The sequence below is a fragment of the Prunus mume genome, linkage group LG8, assembly GCF_029339155.1.
Source record: "Prunus mume cultivar Tortuosa linkage group LG8, ASM2933915v1, whole genome shotgun sequence".
Classification (NCBI taxonomy): domain Eukaryota; kingdom Viridiplantae; phylum Streptophyta; class Magnoliopsida; order Rosales; family Rosaceae; genus Prunus; species Prunus mume.
In genome coordinates, this window is record NC_142705.1 from 9,765,859 (window position 1) to 9,786,582 (window position 20,724).

General features: G+C 37.8%; 2 protein-coding genes and 1 non-coding gene across 4 annotated transcripts; all 3 read left to right on the plus strand.

The window, feature by feature from the left end:
- The first annotated feature begins 736 nt into the window (after positions 1 to 736).
- Positions 737 to 8,471, plus strand: LOC103339732 (pre-mRNA cleavage complex 2 Pcf11-like protein). Of its 2 annotated transcripts, none has more exons than XM_008243069.2 (7): positions 737 to 1,551; positions 3,432 to 3,533; positions 3,870 to 4,127; positions 4,821 to 4,946; positions 5,041 to 5,496; positions 5,788 to 7,725; positions 7,880 to 8,471. In XM_008243069.2, the coding sequence occupies exons 1-7, from the start codon at positions 1,165 to 1,167 to the stop codon at positions 7,892 to 7,894; spliced, it is 3,282 nt and encodes a 1,093-aa protein (XP_008241291.2). In that variant the 5' UTR covers positions 737 to 1,164; the 3' UTR covers positions 7,895 to 8,471. The 2 variants fall into 2 exon arrangements, with proteins under 2 accessions (XP_008241291.2, XP_008241290.2); XM_008243068.2 differs by having other exon boundaries at positions 771 to 1,551; positions 5,032 to 5,496.
- Positions 8,472 to 14,256: 5,785 nt separating this feature from the next.
- TRNAL-AAG (transfer RNA leucine (anticodon AAG)) lies at positions 14,257 to 14,337 on the plus strand. The gene has a single exon. It is a non-coding gene; the product is annotated as a tRNA-Leu (tRNA).
- A 2,869-nt stretch (positions 14,338 to 17,206) lies between these two features.
- Positions 17,207 to 19,422, plus strand: LOC103339730 (D-mannose binding lectin protein with Apple-like carbohydrate-binding domain-containing protein). Its single transcript, XM_008243067.2, has one exon. It carries the CDS (start codon positions 17,570 to 17,572, stop codon positions 19,079 to 19,081), a length of 1,512 nt encoding a protein of 503 aa, XP_008241289.2. The 5' UTR covers positions 17,207 to 17,569; the 3' UTR covers positions 19,082 to 19,422.
- The last annotated feature ends 1,302 nt before the right edge of the window (positions 19,423 to 20,724 follow it).

The window sequence follows — 20,724 nt, forward strand, 5'->3', positions numbered from 1 at the left end:
CCCACATGATCCCACAACACCTATTAATGAAAGATCCATCTAGATCTGACAACTCCACCTTCATAACAACCAGTCTAAGAAGGATGGTGAAAACCTAGTACAAAATTAGAGAAATAAAACCCAGCACAAAATTGGGAGGGAAAATCTCTGTACAACATGACGAAAGAGAAAGGCACCCAATTTATTAGCCGAAAAGGTTGATTCTAGGTAAAACCCCTGAATCAAAAGGGTTTTAGAAGAGAGGGGCAACCCATGGGACCTTAAGAAATTCTTCTTAGACAAAAGAGTATCCCCCTTGAAGACAAATAATATGTTCACTATTTGTTTTATAATTTTTTCAACGGTTTCAAATCACACATTATAGTATTCTAATTTTCTTTATCTCAATATTGTCATACCTCCGTGATGCATTCGTTTAGTTGATTCATCAAGTGCACTCTTTTTTCTGAGTGCCAATTATAACTAGAGAGAAAAAAAAACTCTTATTATCATTATTTTTAATTTATTATTAAACTTGCTTGAGGTTTTAGAGAGGGTATTTGTTAATTTATATTTTTTAAAATTGGCAATGCACTGTTAAAATAAAAGATTTTAAAATCATGAAAAATAATATTATAGCAGAATTATACAGTTAATACTTGCGCATTAAACAAAATCAATCAATAAAACATAATGAAAATTAAAAGCTGTTAGAAAGAGAAAAAGAAATAAGATAATAAAAAAAAGCCCTCGTTTCATTCTCAATTCATGAAAGGGCCTGCGTTTTTTTTTTTTGGGGGGTCCTTTTCTTCTTCTTGTCTTAAAACGGACGTACGCTATATATTTATATCACACAGATAGACACACTCCTCTACATCGCCTTGTTCTTAATCTAACCCTAAATCCCAATTCCCCAAGCTTGTAATCCCAATAAATCCCCAAGCTTTAGCGCCAAATTTTCTAGTTTGTTTAAATTTTGTCATGTTAATTTTGTATAATTGTAATAAGAATCAGGGTTTATATTGATTCTCCATGTATTTAGGGTTGTTTTTAATTTATTGTCATTTTCATAGCTAGGCCCTTGCGGTGTTAGCAGTATATGTTTTTTGGATTGAATTTTTGTAGATGACTGATTTGTAATCGTAGATTAGATTTAGGGTTAGGGTTTTAATTTCTAAGAGTGCGATGGAAATGGAGAGCTCGCGTAGGCCGTTTACCAGATCGACTGAACCAGTGAAGAAGCCCCGATTGGCCGACGACCGGGGACTGAACCCGAACCCGAACCCGAACCCAAATGGTCGAGCTTTCGCGCAAAGACCCGGTGGAGCTAACCCAGTGCTGTCAAGGTTCAGAGTGAGCGATAGAGACTCGGAGAGCAATGACGCGAGTCGCGGCGGGGGCTATGTGCCGCAGCCACTGCAGCATCAGGAGCTTGTGAGCCAGTACAAGACGGCGTTGGCGGAGCTCACCTTCAATTCAAAGCCCATAATCACTAATTTGACGATAATTGCTGGGGAGAGCGTCCATGCTGCGAAGGCGATCGCGGCCACTGTATGCGGCAACATTATTGAGGTGAAACCCAGCTTTACACTGTGTATGTAGCTGTATTTGTGTTTAATATTTTGGTTATGGCGCCAGTTTTTTGAATTCGTGTTGTACAAATGCAAAAAGGAAATGGAGGTGGGAAAGGAGATTTAAAATGTTGCTAGTGCTCGCTCATATGCATGTCATGTTATGCCAATGATTTAGTGAAAAAGTGGTTTTGTTAGATCCTTGTGCTTGTCTTGGATGTGAACTATTTATGTGCTCACAAAGTTGTGGTTTGGGTCTGAAATTAGCTCAATCCAGATTTTTTGTTTTTGGTTTTTTATTTAATTTCTTGAAGCAAATACAAAGCTTCATGATAAGTGTGGTGTGGTGTTCAACTGTTGACCGTGAAAGGGAATTGTTGTATTCATCCGTGAAGCCATGGAAGTAATGAGCTGGTGTATCCCAGTTTCATCTTTTATTGTTCCAGTATGATATTGAATTGAGGGTTCGGCTACAACTTGCTTCGGTCAGGCCTTGTACATTGTAATCAATATCTTTTGTTGACATTCCCCCAGTTTAACAGGTTCCAATTCATGGTCTTCTGGTTGTCTGTGCCAAATTTGTTTACCATTGCACGCGAATGAGGCTGCATTTGTACTGAATAGCTTCAGGAGAAGGGTTTTGACATTTGTGGAATGAGTTGTAGCAGGTTTTGAACCAAATAAATAAATTACATCCTTATGGTTATGGATTTACACGGAAAACCTCTGCATACTGTTTTGTGGTTTCGTTTTCTGCCTTTTTATTTTTGTTTTGTTTTTTCACAACAACAATGCAGCACTTCAAAAGAGTGTAAAATCACTTTCTTTGATTGCCTAATAGATGCCTCTATGTTTGGTAAACCCACATGAAATGTTATGGTTGTGTATGAGAGCCTATAGATTTCTGGGGATTTTGTTTACACCTGATGGTAATCTCCTGCAAGAGGTTGACTTTGACAGCCGATCTCTACTGGTGCAAGATCTCATATGGTTTTTCTTGGTGGTATTTTCCTTGAGATACTGATCCTCTAATGGTACTTAAAGATTGTGATATTGATAAAGCAGACAATACATACAAACCTCTTATTTTGTTAAGAAAAAACTAACAGGATGGTGCCAATTTCATTCATATCCTTACATTTGAAAGGAGGGCATATTTGAGTCATTCTTGTGGTTACCACTAATTCATAGGATGTTCCATTACATTATACCTTGAAGTCAATCAATTGTTTCCCAATGTCTTCTTGTTTGTTTAAACTCTTTTTAGTCAGATAGATTTCTATCATTAGTCTTGAATTGTTCTCAATTAGGCTTCGGCTACCGCACATTTCCATTCTAGCTTAAGCTGTCTCATGATTATTTGGTGTCTGGAGATGTGTCTTTAGATATTATATTATGCAGGAGTGGCAGAGTGCTGGGTGTGTTGTTACTTAATTAATTGCCAATGATCTTGCAAGGTAAAGACTTAAATCCTTGTGAGACAGAAATTGGAGTGAGAGACAAGTTATTTGAAGGATACATGAGAAACAAGTCATATAAGATGAATCACTTGTTTGAGAAAGGACTTGAAGAATTACTAAGGGAAATATCTTCAATGTGACATGCACCTTTAGGCCTTGGTTCAGCTGCCAAGTAGCTGGGTAGGGAGGGGATGTATATTAGTTTTTGCTGCACAATGGGCTAGTTTAGAAGTGACAGAACCTGCAGATGTGTTGCTTCTGATATCTTTTAAATGGATTTGAAGAGCCTATACTGGAACATCTTCTCCTTCCCCTTTCCTTTCTCATTCGGGAAGCATTTTGGTGTTAGGCCTTTGGTTTATCAGTCACTTATTTATTCAAACAATATTGGCTGTAACTAATTGTAGAAAGTAATTTGCAGGTTTCTAGTGAGCAGAAGTTACCATCACTTTATCTTTTGGACAGTATTGTAAAGAATATCGGAAGGGATTACATAAAATATTTTGCTGCCAGACTCCCTGAGGTTAGATTTCTGTTCTTCGTGATGCCTCTCGTTTCTCAGCATGCTTTTTCTGGTTATGTAAAGCATCTTCTTTATTTCTTGACATGTAACACCTGTCTGAATGAACATTGAATACACAACATATTAAGTTTGAGGATTAACTAATGGCAATCAAGATTAAATTATCTTTGATGCCCCCTGGTGTTCACTGCTTACCAATTACATTGTTTCTTTCAAATAAAATGATGTTTTTCTGCACAACATGTCATTACTACCCCCGTGTGTCACAACCCACGATAGGCTTGACTCATTAGTTACTTTGTAGTGAAAAGTTTTTCCCCTTTTTTGCACTTCTAGGTGTTTTGCAAGGCATATAGGCAGGTTGAACCTAATGTACATCAAAGCATGCGCCATCTTTTTGGAACATGGAAGGGAGTATTTCCTGCTCAGACACTTCAGATGATCGAGAAAGAACTTGGGTTTGCTTCAGCAGCAAATGGTTCATCCTCTGGAGCTGCAACATCAAGACTAGATTCCCAGTCGCAACGACCGGCACATAGCATTCATGTGAATCCCAAATATTTGGAAAGGCAACGTCTTCAGCAACCAACAAGGGTAAGTGGAGTTCAAGTTAATTATGGATGTGGATTACCATCTATTGAATTCTGACCTCCTAGTATTAATTGTAAGCATGTGAAGTGACATGGATGCTTGTCTTTCATCTTCCTTGCTTTACTTTCTACCATTTAGTGGTAGTTTGTTAAAATTATGCACACAAAAATATTGTTAGCAGAATACTATCCTGTGATGAGCTTTTTCTCACTGGGCGTGAAATTACTAAATGTAACAGTATTTAGCCATGTGGAAATTATAAGTGAATTTTAGAATCATCTTATATCAGGTTGTAAAATTTCTGTATTGGTCTTTGTTTTTGGAGTGTTTATGAACAAAAGATTTGCTTGTATTCTTATATTTTAGAGTGATCTTATACTTTCCAGCAGCATTTTGATCCTATACCTGATGATTTTTATCTGATAATAGATTCTGTTTTCATGTGAAGACTAGCCATTTGTATGGGTCATTGGAGTCATTTACTACATGCAACCTTGATTTTACCATCATATTAATTACGAAGAGATGAGTGGTTTTACTTATTTAATAACCTTCCTATAATATCTGCTGAATTAGGTTTTCATGCTTCTGGAATTCTTTCTTCTCTAATTTTCATTTAGAAACTGAAGTTAGAATTGAAGTTATATGTGATATATTAATTATTATTTTTTCTTTTCTGCTGGTTTTGGTATGAAGGCAAAAGGAATGGCCAGTGACTTTTCTGGGGCTATGGCAAACTCAATTGATGATGCAGAGAGGCCAGACAGAGTAGCAAGTCTCAGTGCTGGACGACCGTGGGTTGATCCTACTGTTAAAATGCATGTATGTGAAGTACATGTTGATTTATGTGTGTACTATTTTCCTTTTTATTCTTTCTGTAGTTTCATGATATGGTTAACGTTTGCAGAATATGCAGCGTTCTAATACAGATGCACAAAGTGAGCGTGTTCATGAGAAGAACATCGGCGCTGAATATGGAGAATATGAATATGGTTCTGATCTTCCAAGGAGTTCAAACTTAGGAATTGGAAGAATTGGTGGGAAGATTACCGAGCAAGGAAATGATAAACCTTGGTATGGCGGTGGCAGCAGTGTTGCAGAAACAATATCCAGTCAAAGAAATGGTTTTAACATCAAGCATGGACTTACAAATTACTCAGCACCTAAATCTGCAAATGCTGATCCTCGCCTGAAGACAGCACCGGCCATTGCAAGTCGAAGCAGCGGTGTGCTGTCTACTAGCTGGAAGAATTCTGAGGAAGAGGAGTTCAAATGGGATGATATGAACTCGAGGTTAACAGATCATGGTCCCCCCGATATTTCTAGTAACTCAAGAAAAGATCGCTGGACTTCTGATGATTCAGAAAAATTGGTAAGCTCCAATGTTTTTAACTGGTTGAAAATTGGACCCTGAGCTTCTCTCACCCTACCTGGTTCAAATGTTAATTTCTCAGTGATACCGATACAAGAACTAATGCAAGGACTGGTTTCTTTGATGCTTCATCGTTATAGATAGCTAGCCAGTTCCTATAAAAGTTTACATGATACTTAAATAGTTATCGGGCTGATGCCTGTTGCGTGCACAAACTCTGACTGTCTCTTAAATATTAAGGATTATTTTTCTTCCAAAAGTTTTATTGATTGACATTGTCTATATGGACAGGGGTTTGGAGGCCACTTTCATAAACCAAAAGGTGAAAATGACTTTTCAACAACAGTTGATCTGGATATGTCTGCTGATCCTACTGAACATAATGACCTATCTGCTCTTGGGCACCGGATGTCATCACCTTGGCCGTTACCGGACTCTCATGGTGTGGATGGGCTGACCCCTACTGGCACTCCTGTGATTAGTTCAGTTCATTCAGAGCGTTATGCTTCAAGTTTAAGTGGGCTATCAACAAGTGGAGATTCTTCTGTAGCTAGGCTGGGAAGTCGAGCACAGGTAGCGTCTTCTCGTATTGGAGCCTCAAGTTTCGGGTTTGGTGCAACATCAGGGCCTGCTGTAGCTGTGGGGAAACAGAAGCAGCTTCAGTCTGTGAGAGCCGCATCACCATCTGGACAGGCACTGGTGCACCAGCATTCTCCCGCACCTACATCAACAGTACATCATCCTCATCATCATTTGCAAAGTTTAGCTGAACAAGACTATCTTGAATCCCCGTCCCTTCCTCCTCCTGATTTAAAAGTTTCTCAACTTTTGGGAAAGTCAGACTTAGGATTGCATAACCACTATACTGAGGACTCTGTGCCTATCCCAACTTCCAATGTCCGGCTGGGTAGCATAGCAAAATCACGGCCACAAGATTTGCATTCTTCATCTTCGTCAATTAAGAATCCCTCTTCGCCACAGTTGTCTACTTATGTAACTCCCTCAACGGCTGGCATTTCTATACCAGATCATTCAAATCTCCTTGCTGCAGAAACTTCAGGACAATCAAGCACAAGTAGTTTGTTGGCTGCTGTTATGAAGACCGGAATTCTTTCTGACAAATCAATTACTGGTAGCCTACCCAGTTTGAATCTTCGGGACATGGGACAAATTCAATCACAACCAGGTGTTCAGCCCCCCTTGCCAAGTGGACCTCCCCCTACCCAGGTTGCACTCCCAGGGTCCAAGGTTGCATCAGCACCTTCATCAAGTCACCTTTCCCATGAGAACTCACCAGCTTCCTCAGATAAGAAGGTAGGACATCTGCCACTTCCACCTAGCCAACCCCTCTCTTCTCTTGAGGGTACTGCATCAGCAAATGCTTCAACTGTGGTGAATAATGCCTCAGATCCAATTTCAAACCTTCTAAGCTCTTTAGTTGCAAAGGGTTTGATATCTGCATCAAAGTCGGAGTCACCCACTCCTGTGTCATCCCAAATGCCGAATGAACTGCAAAACCAGAGCATATCTACACCTGTCACCGGTTCAGTGTCAGTATCTCCAGTTTCAGCTTCTCCAAGTCTTCCTGTTTCATCTCGAACTAATGATGTATCTCTCGCCGAACCTGTTGCTAAAACCTCTGCTGCCTTACCTCAATCCAGCAAGATAGAAACAAGAAATGCCATTGGCATCGAGTTTAAGCCAGATAAAATCCGAGAATTCCATCCATCTGTGATAGAGGAACTTTTTGATGACCTTCCTCATAAGTGCAGCATATGCGGCCTTAGGCTCAAACTTAAAGAAAGGCTTGAGAGACACTTGGAGTGGCATGCTTTGAAAACTCCTGAATCCAATGGTTCAGTTAAGGCATCAAGGAGGTGGTATGCAGATTCAACCAATTGGGTTGCTGGAAAGGCAGGACCTCCTTTAGGACCTGAAGACAACATGTCAATAGATAAGCCTAGTGAGACAATGGACAATGGTGAGCCCATGGTTCCAGCCGACGAAAGTCAATGTGTATGTGTAATATGTGGTTATATTTTTGAAGATCTTTACTGTCAAGAAAGGGATGAATGGATGTTCAAAGGAGCTTCATACTTGAGCATTCCATATGGGGTTGGTGATTTGGGAACTACAGAGGAGAGTGTTGTGAAAGGTCCCATTGTTCATGCAAATTGTATAGCAGAAAATTCACTCTCTGATTTGGGACTGGCCAGCCGCATTAAATTGGTAAGCTTTTGTTAATTAAATATATGGGGAAAATGGATGTCAAAGTCCAATGCCCAAGGTGTTGCCAGCATTTTGTTAAATGATTTGGAATTCCTGGTCTTCTGGTTTGATCTCAATTGTAGATGATAAGATGTTGCCTCTTTCTCTTTGGCAGGAAAAGGATGTCTAGTGCTCCGAGCTGACAACATCAAACCATCACCATGCATTATGAACTTCTGAGGGAAATCCAGGTTTATGTTAGTGTATTTTAGATGCGAATCTTCACTCGTAATTTTGTTGTGCCACAAAATGGTGGTGAGAGCCTTCTACTAGTTCATCTTTTTTTTTTCCTTCTTTTTTTTTCTCTCCTTTTTGTTTAATTCATAGTTTGAGAGGAAAAGAAATACATCTATATGCCCGATAGTTTGCATCTCAATGATTTCTCTTATGTGGTTGATGTTTTGCTATATTTGCTCTGTTTTTTACTTTTGATGCTGCAAAACAAGGAAAAACACTTCTGATCCTCCGAACATATCCTTCCAGCTTCACAATTGGCAAGTGGTTGTGGCCCATGTGGGATGCCTCTGTATCAATATGACATCATTGGAGTGGAGCAATTATTTCTCCTTTTTTTTTTTTTTTTTTCTTTCTTTTCAATGTTATCTTTTCCAATAGGTGTGGTTATAGCATTGTGAGTTGAATATTTTATATTTTCGATGTTTCTGGAAAGATAATGGATACTGTTATATATTGGCATGTTCATCTTTTCCCCTTGTTTACCTAGAACTCTTGTGCACCTAATGCGTTTGTGGATGTCTTTCATGACTATTCATTGTGCAACTCTTTCCCCTCCCATTTGTAGCTTGTTTCATAATTTTCTTGTGCACCTGAATTCTGAAGGAACTAATCGTACATGCAAAATGATGGTCCTCATCAATCAATCGTTAATTCTTTTCTTGGGCCAGATCAATGATTGATATTTCTATTAACCCAAAAAATTAGGGAGATTCACTATTATATCTAATATAGGACCCAAATTATATATTAAAAAAATCATATATGAAATGAACTTTAGAAACATATACAAAGTTCATTTACAACATAATAAAAAAGCTTTTAACTTCTTATAAATTACAAAACTGGCATCGATTGCTTAAAACAAGTTCAACCCCAAAATCTCATAAAAATTCAAAACACTCAATAGGGCATCCAAGTAATTTAATAATTGTAGGGACTGTTATTTTTTTGGATTTGTTTATAGAAATTAAATTAAGTAGGATTTATCTGTATCATTAGTACTAACTAAGAATGGTTATATGACTAAATATCTCAAAAAATTATTGATATGGGCGAACTCAAAGCGTGGAAATACTAGTTAAAAACTTAAACTTATGAGAGTATTTTCTTTGTCATTATCAAAAAGTTTTGTGAAAAAAAATAGCTATTAGCAATGCTTTAACCCCCTCCATTATCAAAAATCTTAAACCGAACAATAATTCAATATAATTCCTTGTTCAATTAACTTCATGAATGTTGGAATTTAATATTTATGTACATTTTGTATTATTAAATGGAAATTAAAAAGAAATGGGTCCAAACGAGCTCCCAAATCATACAAAAAGTCCAAAGGCCAGGAATTTGCTCCCAAAAGAATGGTTTTTTTAGTTCGAATCATATCAAATCTTTGAGACCATCCCAGAATTTTCGCATAGTAGTTTGGTGCTCTCCCCAGATTCCAGATGCCCCACAGGAAGACAAAAGAAATTTATACAAATATAATAATAAAGTGAAGGAGATCAATAATTTGGTAGCCATTTATATCTGATCATACTCATACGGTACCATTATGTAGCGATTACATGTATTTTCTTATAGAGTATGCTTTTTTACTTGCACCCAAAAGGGGAAAAAAGAAAAGAAAAAAGAAAAGAGCAGAGTTCTAGTATATATAATCTGCCTTTGGAGATGCCTATCTATGGCTTATGGTTTTGGGTGTAAATATAATCCAAGTGAGCTTCTGCAATCAACCTTCTCTTCAGACACTCTTCATCTCTGTCATCACATTCTTCTGATCCCATCAGCTGCAATTAATTACCACCCAAGAAACAAATTAAAGAAGAAGATCAGAAAATAAACAAAAATTAATGAACATGGTACAGAAATCACAGAGAAAAAACTGAAAGCGAAGGAGGAGGGGGTTATATTCTCACATCTATAGGATCATTTGCTGCAGATAATGAAGTTTGGTGTTGTTGCAGAAGACGAGCATGTGATGAGGTGGAGAAAATAAGAAAAGCAAAGAGAGAAAACATGAGAAAGCCTTGGTAGTTTTGTTTCATTGCTTTTCTCTTGTATTTTGGCTTTTGGTTGTGCTTTGTGCGTGTGTGTGTGTGTGTTCTGATAAAAAAAAGTAGGGTGGAGAAAGCAGTGTATAAATAGGACGAAAGAAGTAAACAAGGCTGCTGCTGCTGCTGCTGCCCTTCAGTCACATGGAAGGACCCAAGCAAGCAGTTACATGCAGTACAGTTTGTGGGGTCTACCCACTTCCTTCCCTTGTTTACTATTATCATTTTTTTTTATACAAGTGATATTGGAGGATGAGGTTTTCTCATACACACTGTCAAAGATCTATAGGAATTCAACATGACACGACTGGTTTGCAAGTTAAGGTCATTTTCATTAGACTAAACCCTGTTGGCGTTTATTATTATAATTTTTGTTAAGTTTATCATCACATTAGACATATGACATTATTATTATTATTTGAAAGGAAACTTTATTGATGAAATATTATAAAATGTACGATGGATAACTAAAATAGAAAAAGCAAATCTCAGTAAAAATATCCGCTCTTTTAATTATAATATATGAGTAACATGTGCCTCCTCAAATTGCACACCATCTACTCATACAGTGGCAATCGGCCTACACAAAAGAAAATGAAAGATTATTGAATGAATTAAAATGGTCCACAAATAAGATAGACATTAAGCTAATTAGAGGGTTGGTGATGTGATAAGTACCAAACCACAGTCTCTATGGCAGTCTGTGTGTAGGGACTTGCATTCTTTTACTTGCTTGTCATTTTCATGGTAGTCATTGCGGGTCCAACCAAGTCAATAAAAATTTGTAAGCAAAAAAAATAAAGATTCGAAAGTGAGAAAGAAAGAGGCCTCAGGGCTCAATGCTCCGATGCTTCTTCCACTTTCTCTTTAGAGATAGAAAGAGAATAAGCATAATACATGTCCACCCACACAAACATAAGGGGTCAACGAAGTCAACTTTTGGTGACAGGCTTGACATGCGATCTATGCCCTACAGCTGTTTTCCCTTTGATAATTGATGATAATTGATACTTTCTTAACTTTGGGAATTTTGACACGGCTCGAAGCTCAAATAGTTAAGAACAATTATTTTTACACGTAATTGTGGTTTTTTCGTTTTCTCATGGAACACACATAATACATTGACTTCTCGATAGGGTTTTCTCTGATCACAGTCTACAACAGCCAATGTATAAGCAAAATTGAGGTTATATTTATATATGTGCCTAAAAATTTGGTTTGGTCTTCTGGCTCTAATTGAACTTTTGCCCCATAATTAGCAAAACAAGAACAGGAGGTTTGAAGTTCCAACAATGCTTAACCCTTCATTCTCATTAATGAAATGAGGTAAAGAAGAATATAGTAAAGTGCATGTGTGAACATGAAGAACGTATTCTTTAGGTGAACAGTTTTTCTTCCTTTTAGTCCATGTTTTCCTAATTCAAAGGGAAGATGCCAAGGGAAAAAGTTATAATCATCCCATGATTCTGTTCCCACGCTAGCTAAACCTTTGCTCTGTCTTTCTCATCGTCCTCATGGCCTTTTAAGCCTTCATAGGGGTGTTGATCTTGTCCTGTCGTGTCCTGTCGTGTCTCGAGATGTTTGTTTTGTAGAATTTCATAATCATGTCGAATTCTAATCAACTTTAATTTGACTTGTTTAATTAACTGTTTAAAATGGCATGTTTAATAATATCAGGGGTATATTATTTTCTCTGTTTTTCATTTAAAGAAGTTGGAGTAGAAAAGATTTATATAGGCCGATTCACGGATTATATGGAAGATTTTGACCACATCATCTGGATGCTTGACAAAAACTAAGATGTCAGATCAAACCCAAAAACAAAAAAACAAAATTGAAGATGGACTTTTAGTGCTGAAACTTTGTCACTTGACTTTTAATTGAAATGATCACTGTTCTGAACTTTAAATATATCAATTATTTAAGCACTGTTTAACCATCTGTAAATTCTTCTATTTTGTAAAACTTCCTTTTCAAACTTACCCTTTCATCTCAATCCCGTTTTAAGTACTGTTATCAATTGAAGTAAATCACACTAAATTTGTGTTATCAAATTATACGTACATGTGACAACATGTTTCAATATATTGTCGAAAATAAGAGTACTTTAAAATGAGTCCAAATTTAAATTAATGAAACACTGTCACATCATTTGGTGAATAAATTTGATAAACGTAACTTAGCTATCGTATTTGTCAATAGAAACGGACTGGATTGAATTGAACCTCACTCGACAACTCGCACAACGGTGGTTCCATGTTCTTTCCCGTTGCAAATCACGTTGGAGACATAATTTTTACTGCAGTAAAACTTAATTCATTCGAGCTTGGTCTTAATTTAACCCTAGCTAGTCGGTCATGAGCTTGAAATAGACAAACCCTTTTGACAAGTAGTATCCTACTCAGATCGACGTCACTAGCTAGGCAATTTTTCAAAAGGTTTGACGAGTAATTTCTAGTCTTTATCCCATGATATGAATATGTACCTTAGAATTGAAGACATGGTCGGTGCCCATGTGTCCTTTCTCCCTCTCATCTCCCCTTTTAAAGATGATTATGGGAAATGTACATGCTGCCCTAGGCCTGCAAATTGACATAAAGTAAGAAAGATACCGTACTCGTAATATGCTTACCTGAAATGTGCACCTTATCACTTCTGGGAATTTATCCATTTATGTTAGAGAATTAAAGCTGTTTAATATCATTTTCATAATCTCATAATCTGTTAGAATTATGAAGTGATAGGGTCTTCACAAGCAGAAAAATTCTCTCGTAACAGAGATAGCATTGTTTTGCTATTCCTAACTAATAATGTAATGACACGTGGAAAAGTTATTCCGCGTGTCATTGCGCTATTGGTCGAATATAGCAAAAAGTGGTATCCCCATTTCATGAAAGTCTATCTCCTTCACATGGCTCTAATTAAGAAGAGATTAGATTAGACCTCCCATGAACTCAAACATAAATCTGTTCTTTTCTTAGGTAAACTTTTTTGTTTCTTTTGTTTTTAAGGTCAGTGAAAGCTACATAGTACCAGTTACATTCATTGCATTTGGCACAAACTTATAATCTTTGAATTTGAGTCTCAAGTTGAAAGCAAATGTTTTTATTTTTAATTTTATTTTTATTTGTATACAAGCAATATTGAGGGAGGAGAAAATCGAACATTGAACCTCTGGTACATGTGTCTTAAACTACAAGCCCATTTAGCAAATACTTTGATAATCATCAGTTGAGGTCTAAGAGCACTTCCACCGTTGAGGGGGAGCCTTGGCAAGAGGGGGCCCAAGCAATCAAAGGCAGCTCCAGCGCAAGAGTTCCAGCCCCAACAACCTGGGCAAGTCAACGAGCAAGTTCAGCCCGAGTTGCTATTGGGCAAAATGACACAATGCTGATGTCATAACGACATCAGCAACCAAAAATTGAAAAAAAAATACCAAAAATTATAGAATTTTTTATATTTTTTATTTTATAAATACCTAACCATATTCTTTACTTCCCACATCAAAAACTCTATACAAATTCATCTCTTTATATCTCATGTGAATAGTAATTGCTATTGCCCTAACCCATAAGAGCATCTCCAGCGTTGCTGGTTTGCCCAGGGGCCTAGGCCCACTTTTGGCTCCAGCGCACAAAGGCAAGACCAAGCAGTTGATGGGGCCACAAGGCAGGCCTAAAAGCAAATCTTGCCTGGGTTTTGACGTCATTGATGACACTAGCAACTAAATTTTTTTATAAAAAATATAAAAAAAACCAAAATTTTCAGATTTTATATATATATAAATACCTAGTCTTATTTTTCACTTCTCATGCCAAAATTAAAGTATAAAAAATTAAAATAAATAGTAATTGCCCTTACCCTTACCATTTTGGGGTGAAACTAAAAAATGCAAGGCTGATACTATTCACGTGAATAGTGTTAAACCTTGCCTTAGCCTTTTGGGGTGGGTAGAAACAAAATTGCAAGAGTTGCCACTATTCACATGAATAATGACACCCTTGCCCCATAAGGTGTAAGTACTCTAACCATAACATTGCTTGAATAGAATTTCGGATGGGTATACAAAAGAAATATATTCACCATTTAATTAGGATGTAATTTTTCCTGTGAAATAGATATTTAAGATTGATTCAAATCCTTGAGCTGCGTTTTTATTCCATTTTGTCGATTTATATTTCTCGGGTTTTCGACTCTTGTCAACAAGGTTGAGATGGCCGAGTTGGTCTAAGGCGCCAGATTAAGGTTCTGGTCCGAAAGGGCGTGGGTTCAAATCCCACTCTCAACATTTCTTTTTGTATTTTATATCATTTACATTCTGCATTGTTTTGGGCTAATGCACTTAAGATATTTATTTTAATTGAAACGGCCCAGCCCAGTAATTTTTTTGGGTCAGAACGGCCCAGTACATTAAAAATATATAAAGCAAAAAGAAATTGTCATATCTCGTAAAGATAGAGCTCAAAGTCTTCGGCCAATTGGTTTCATTTTTGAGCTGATATCTATCGGAAATTTATTATTGTTTGCAAACCCAATTGGTATCTTATCTATTTGGTGGCTAAGCGTCCATGCTTTTGACTAAGCAGGTAAGTTTGATAAGGATTTGCTTTTGTTTATGGACCATATTAAAGGAGGCTTTTAGCATCGTATATAATCGGCTTTCATGCTCCATTATTTTCTAGAGTCAAATTGGTGCTTCAAAACGGTGACACCATCTTCCTTTCTTATTAAATATCATTTAATGAATTAGGTTTAACTTCACAACCAAAAAAGAAACTCACACACACCAATTAACCATCACGAATTTTAACTTGACATCATCTTCTTCTCGCAGTCATTGGTTAACTGAGGACTCTAGTTAACCGGAATTGGTGATTCTGCACCGGTGCCAGAAATCTCTCCATCAAAGACTACGGTTCGGTATGCTATTTTTAGATGAAATCCGAACTAACCCAAATCAAACCCACCCCTAATATAAACTTATATAAGCATAAGAATCCATAAACTTCTTTGAAACAATAAAATAATGATCGAATCTGAGTCAAACAATATGAGTAGAATATTTTCAGTATTTCATTCTTCAAAATGAGGATATATAATACAAGGATGTAACCCTAGTAGGATAAAACTAGGAAAAAAGATAAAATCCTAATTACACAATATCTGTACAAAATGAAAGAAATATAGTCATAATAAACTAGAAAATAAATCTCCTAATTAAGTTAGAATCTCACTAACAAGTGAGACACAGCATTGAAGGAACACAGAAAAACCGTGACCACGCTACTACATACATATCCAGCCCAAGGTATATCCATAGGACAAGTAGATATATGTGTGTGTGTGTGTGTTGAGGTAACATAAAGAAAGAAACATTCACGGGTGGTGGTGAATTTTCTGCAGTTGCGTGTAGAAAGAAACACCTTCAAATAAACTATAATAAGATAACATAATCTAGAAGGAAAACGAAAGGAGATATTGACAAGTGCATGAACAGAAGGTAGATATAGACTATAACAAAGAGAAAGCAAGCAGTCAAAGAGAATTGTATTGTATATTCTTTATGTTCCTGAACTATATATGGAGGTGGTTAAGTCGCAGACAGTATCGATGTTATACCAAATAACAGTGAATGTCGATCTCTCTTAAATCAATTCTTACCTAATAAAGCACCCCTTAAGCATAGCTGGACAATACCAACAGCTGCTAAATTATGTTTATTATTCCATAATATAGTTTAAAAACTAGCTGCTAAATTATGTTTATTATTCCATAATATAGTTTAAAAACTCTAAGCTTCTATATTCTTGTCTTCTTCCCACACAAAAAAATCAGGCATAATTAATATTTTACATGTCAAATTACAAATGCAGTGATATCTTTTGTCTTGTACTTTGTTCTTGTTAATATGGTGCTTATATGCACATGAGGTGACACTATAGTGGAAAAGTGGGTCAAATTCTCCCCATTCCTCCCTCCCCCAACAAAATGCTCCCATGTTCGATTCATGTAGAAAACAAATTTAAGACAAATATATTTCTCCCCCTCTCCCTTACCCCTGCGAATGACACAAAAAAAAGGTGCTTATATTTATATGCATATAATTGCGTTGAACATATATGATTCATGTGGTGTGTTTCTATATTGCTCTAGGGCCATTACTTCACATGTGCTGATAGGGAGAGACATAAATAAATATATATATATATATATATATATTTATATATAGGCAAAAGTCAAGATCAAGCTAGACTCTGCTCTAGAGAACAGCAAGGCTTTGAATGGAGGGAAAAACGGCTGGGAGATTTGTAAAGGTCACGGCCTTAAGAAACGCAGATCAGAGAAGTGGAAAGCAGAGGAGGAAAATTTCTTTAAAATATATGCAGGGGGATCAAAAGGTCAAAAACTGATCTGAATCTTGGAAGAGAGAGAGAGAGAGAGAATGAGATGGGGGCATATGGCTTTAAAGAAGAGAGTAAAGAGAGTACGGTATATTTCGGTTGAATAAATTCTTAAAGGTCAAACAACATGCATGACGATGCATCTGTCTATTAATGGTAATATTGAATCGGGATGAGATTGGAGGTTTTCCCACTTATTTTCCATATAGTCAACTCCTGATTCAATGCGATGGTGTAGATGTCAATCCAGCGCCCACCTGATGATGATATCTTTTTCTAGATGCACCATACTATACTATATATTTCAAGAAACATTGATCTATGTAAGTTTCAACCTTCAAGAACTTAAGAACCGATTTACGAATTTAGAACCTCCAATACCATTAATTTAAGATATATAGTTGATATAATTGGCTTAACTCAGTGTCATATAGTTGTTGCACACATGGCTATTCCGAGAAAAATTTGAGCAGAAGAAGTATCCTATTGTATATGAGGCAGAATGAGTGACATGTATTGTCCAGTTATAATATACCATATGTTAACTTACGTAATTTTATTAATAGATAATTGAATACAACCTATCACTCTATATACCACTTACATTGCATGTTCATTGGTTTGATTTCAATTTCCTGAAGTGTTGGATGAGGATGGCATAGGCTGCATGCATATGTATGCATGCCTTCTTGAATATTCCAGGTGCATGAGGTAGCAAGTAGCCTACCTCAACAAACATATCTAGAATCTCAACCATTAATAAATGCCAACTCTCCCCCTACTTTTTAAAATGGTGAACTCCAACACCCATCTTAGTCATAAACAGTTGTATAGTAATAGTAAAGAAGGCAACTAATCAGCACCAACATAGTGCAAGTTGAAGATGTGCAGAGTTGCAAAACAATATTGCAAGTTGCAACAGTCAAATAAACTAAACTATATTTATTTGCTTTCAGCTTCAGCACTGATCCACATGTTGTGTTTTCAAATTACTTTAATTACTTCTCTTAACTGTTATATATGAAGCTGCTGCTGCCCTTTTGTTTCCTCTCAATGGCTGCTTTTGTTCTCTAGTCATCACACACTCTCTCTCTCTCTTCTCTTCCATTCTCTTCCACCATGGAAACGTTCACTCACTTTGTGACTCATTTAAGTTCAACTAAGCTCCTTCTTATCACACTCACTCTACTACTCTACACACCCACATGGCCATCTTCTGCTGCCGCCACCCAAACAGAGTTTCTCAGAGACTTCAAAGCCACTCCCGACCCTTCAATCCAAACCTTCCAATCTCTCCTCGCCGACCCAAATGGCAATTTCTCACTGGGTTTCCTCCGAGTCAACAAAACCCAACTCGCTCTCGCTCTCCTCCACGTGCCCTCCTCAGACCCGCTCTGGCTCGCCAACCCGGCCCAGCTCGCTCGCTGGTCCGACCGCACAACTCTCGTCTTCAATGGCAGCCTCGTCCTCTCCGATCCTCAGGGGAGGGTGTTCTGGTCAACTCACACCAAAGGCGACCGAGTTGTGCTCCTCAACACCTCCAACGTCCAAGTACAAACCCAGAGCTCAGTTCTATGGCAGAGCTTCGACTTTCCTACAAATACCCTCGTCGAGAATCAGAATTTCACATCGACCATGTCCCTCGTCTCCTCCAATGGGCTCTACTCAATGCGATTGGGGAGCAATTTCATGGGTTTGTACGCAAAGTTCAAATCAGGCTCAAACTCAGACCAAATTTACTGGAGACACAGAGCCATGGAAGTCAAAGCTGAAATAGTCGAAGGCAAAGGACCGATTTACGCCCAAGTCAACTCGGACGGGTTCCTCGGAATGTACCAAACTGGGAACTCAGCGCCGGTCGATATTCAACCATTCAACACCTTCCACAGACCCGTCAATGGCCTCCGCAAGGTCCGGTTAGAACCGGACGGAAACTTCAACGGGTTTTACTGGGAAGGGTCCAAATGGGTTCCGGATTTCCAGGCGATTTCTCTCCCCTGCGAGCTCCCCAGCCGCTGCGGTGCTTACGGTTTGTGCGGAGCGGGGAACGGCTCGTGCTCCTGTTTGGATAACCGGACGGAGTTTCGATCCGGTGAGTGTTTTCCGGTTCAGTACGGTGACTTCTGCAGCGGCGGATTGGGGGAGATTAGTAACTTCTGGGTTATACGGAGGAGCGGTGTGGAGCTGCCGTACAAGGAGTTAATGGGGTACCAAACGACGTCGTCGTACGGGGAGTGCGAGAGAGTTTGTGAGAGGAACTGCAGTTGCTGGGGCGCGGTGTACAATAACGCATCCGGGTTTTGTTACACCATGGACTACCCGATCCAAACCCTGGCGGGCGTTGGGGATGAGAGCAAGATGGGTTATTTTAAGGTACGGGAGGGTGCAGGGAGGAAGAAAATGAACGTGGGTTTTGGGGTGGGGATTGGGGTGGTGTGTGGGGCTCTGGTGATTTTTGTTGGGGTTGCTGGGGTTTGGAGTTTTAGGGCGTGGAGGAGGAAGAGAAGAGGAGGAGGAGGAGGAGGAACGAAGAGGTTTACGGGTCAAGATGGTGGGCTTTCACCCGGCCCGTATAAGGATCTCGGATCCGCAAGCTTTGGGTCCATTGAGATGGGAAATAATGGTAGATAGCTAGTGACGTAGGGAATGATGACATTTTTTTTGGAGGGTTGGGGGTTTGGAGTTTGACCGACAATGATGTTGATCACTAAACTCTTTTTGTTTTGTAATGGTGGGTGGGGCCAAATATCTTTGTGTTTTTGACTGTATTATAGATGATTGGGTGGCCCCTTGCCTAATCTCATTGATAATGTGTGCATAGTTTATAGATATTAGTGCGCCTTCACTTGCCACTTCGAATGCCTTTGTATATATTGATCAAAGTTGTACAAAATCTTGAATATGATACGAGGATCATAGATCAAGATTGAATTATGGTATATTTCAGAATTATGAGTGGATGAATGTATTGATAATCTTTTTAATATATGAATAACATATCAGCATGTTTCGCTATTGATAATACAACATTATGAAAATCGTATTGACACTCATGCAAAAAGAAGAATGAACTGTATAATTTGAAATTAGGTAATTCTAAAATTTTGATAGCCACCATTAACATTAGTGGTCTTCTATAAATAGAATGAGTTTCTATGATTATGTCATTTGTCATAAAAGAGAGCATTTAGGAATTTTTTTGTTCCGTGACTATAATTTCTCATGTTAAGTATATTTCAGAATTGTCCAAAATCTAAAATGAAGATTTTGAAAGAACGAAGAGATGGGTTTTTCATTTTTATTTTTCGTGTTTTCAAACACTACAATGAAAATATTGTGTGTTCATATTCTTAAAATATACAATACTCTGAATTTATGATGCGAATTTATCTCGAAGAATACAATACTATCCAAGTTGGAAGTGACAAAATACAACCAATATTTTAGTGTAACACATCCTATAAGTGATATTGTGACTTGTGGAGGAGGCAATTGTTAATTAGGTGGGGCAGTTGAAGTTGTTTATCATTGGGAGGGAGTAGGGTTTAGTGGAAGAAAAAAAATATGGAGTTGACTGACGCACTGGATGACATGTTTTAGATTGTGATCCAACACTAAATATCCTAAGAGATTGGGAGGCCAATAGTTGGGTAGCACAAAGATGCCTTCATTGCAATTTCTAGAAGCCATCTTCTTTGAATTTCGTTTAAATTAATCTAGACATTCTCCCAACTATCACATGAGAGATTCTACACCATATTAAAAGGAATAGACACCACCACCCCCATTTTAATTTGTTACAAACACAGATTCTTCACTCTCTGCCCTCACTAACATCATCAATAATAATAATAATAATAGAGAGAAAGAATATACTCTCGAAAAAGCAATACCTAAAATAAGTCTGCTTTGGAAACCAGTCACGAAAAGTAGAATCAAAGACCATAATATTAAGCTTTGGGAAGCTCTTCCTAAACGAAAACTCGTCATCTTGGCTAAGAATAGTAATGGCCTGATTGTGAACAATGGAGGAACCTTGTACTTTCATTGATCCCATTGACTCCAAAAGGACCAGATACCTTACGAGGGGCCCCAAATACCTTACAATAGAAGAAATGGTTCCGGACGTAATGAGTCCTGTTGCAGGGACAACGGGGGGAAGAGGTCCAGAGTTTTGGCCGCGAGTTGGTGTTACCCCACCAGATTGAGGACCAGACAACTTCTTAAGAGGTTCCACCAGATTGTTCCTGACTTTGATAACAAAATTCTATAGA

Excerpts from the sequence above, each read along its gene's own strand:
- LOC103339732 (XM_008243068.2), top strand. The coding sequence starts at position 1,165 with ATGGAAATGGAGAGCTCGCGTAGGCCGTTTACCAGATCGACTGAACCA. Across the intron at positions 4,128-4,820 it reads GTCTTCAGCAACCAACAAGG|GCAAAAGGAATGGCCAGTGA; the intron begins GTAAGTGGAGTT and ends TTTGGTATGAAG. Across the intron at positions 4,947-5,031 it reads ATCCTACTGTTAAAATGCAT|AATATGCAGCGTTCTAATAC; the intron begins GTATGTGAAGTA and ends TAACGTTTGCAG.
- LOC103339730 (XM_008243067.2), top strand. The coding sequence starts at position 17,570 with ATGGAAACGTTCACTCACTTTGTGACTCATTTAAGTTCAACTAAGCTC.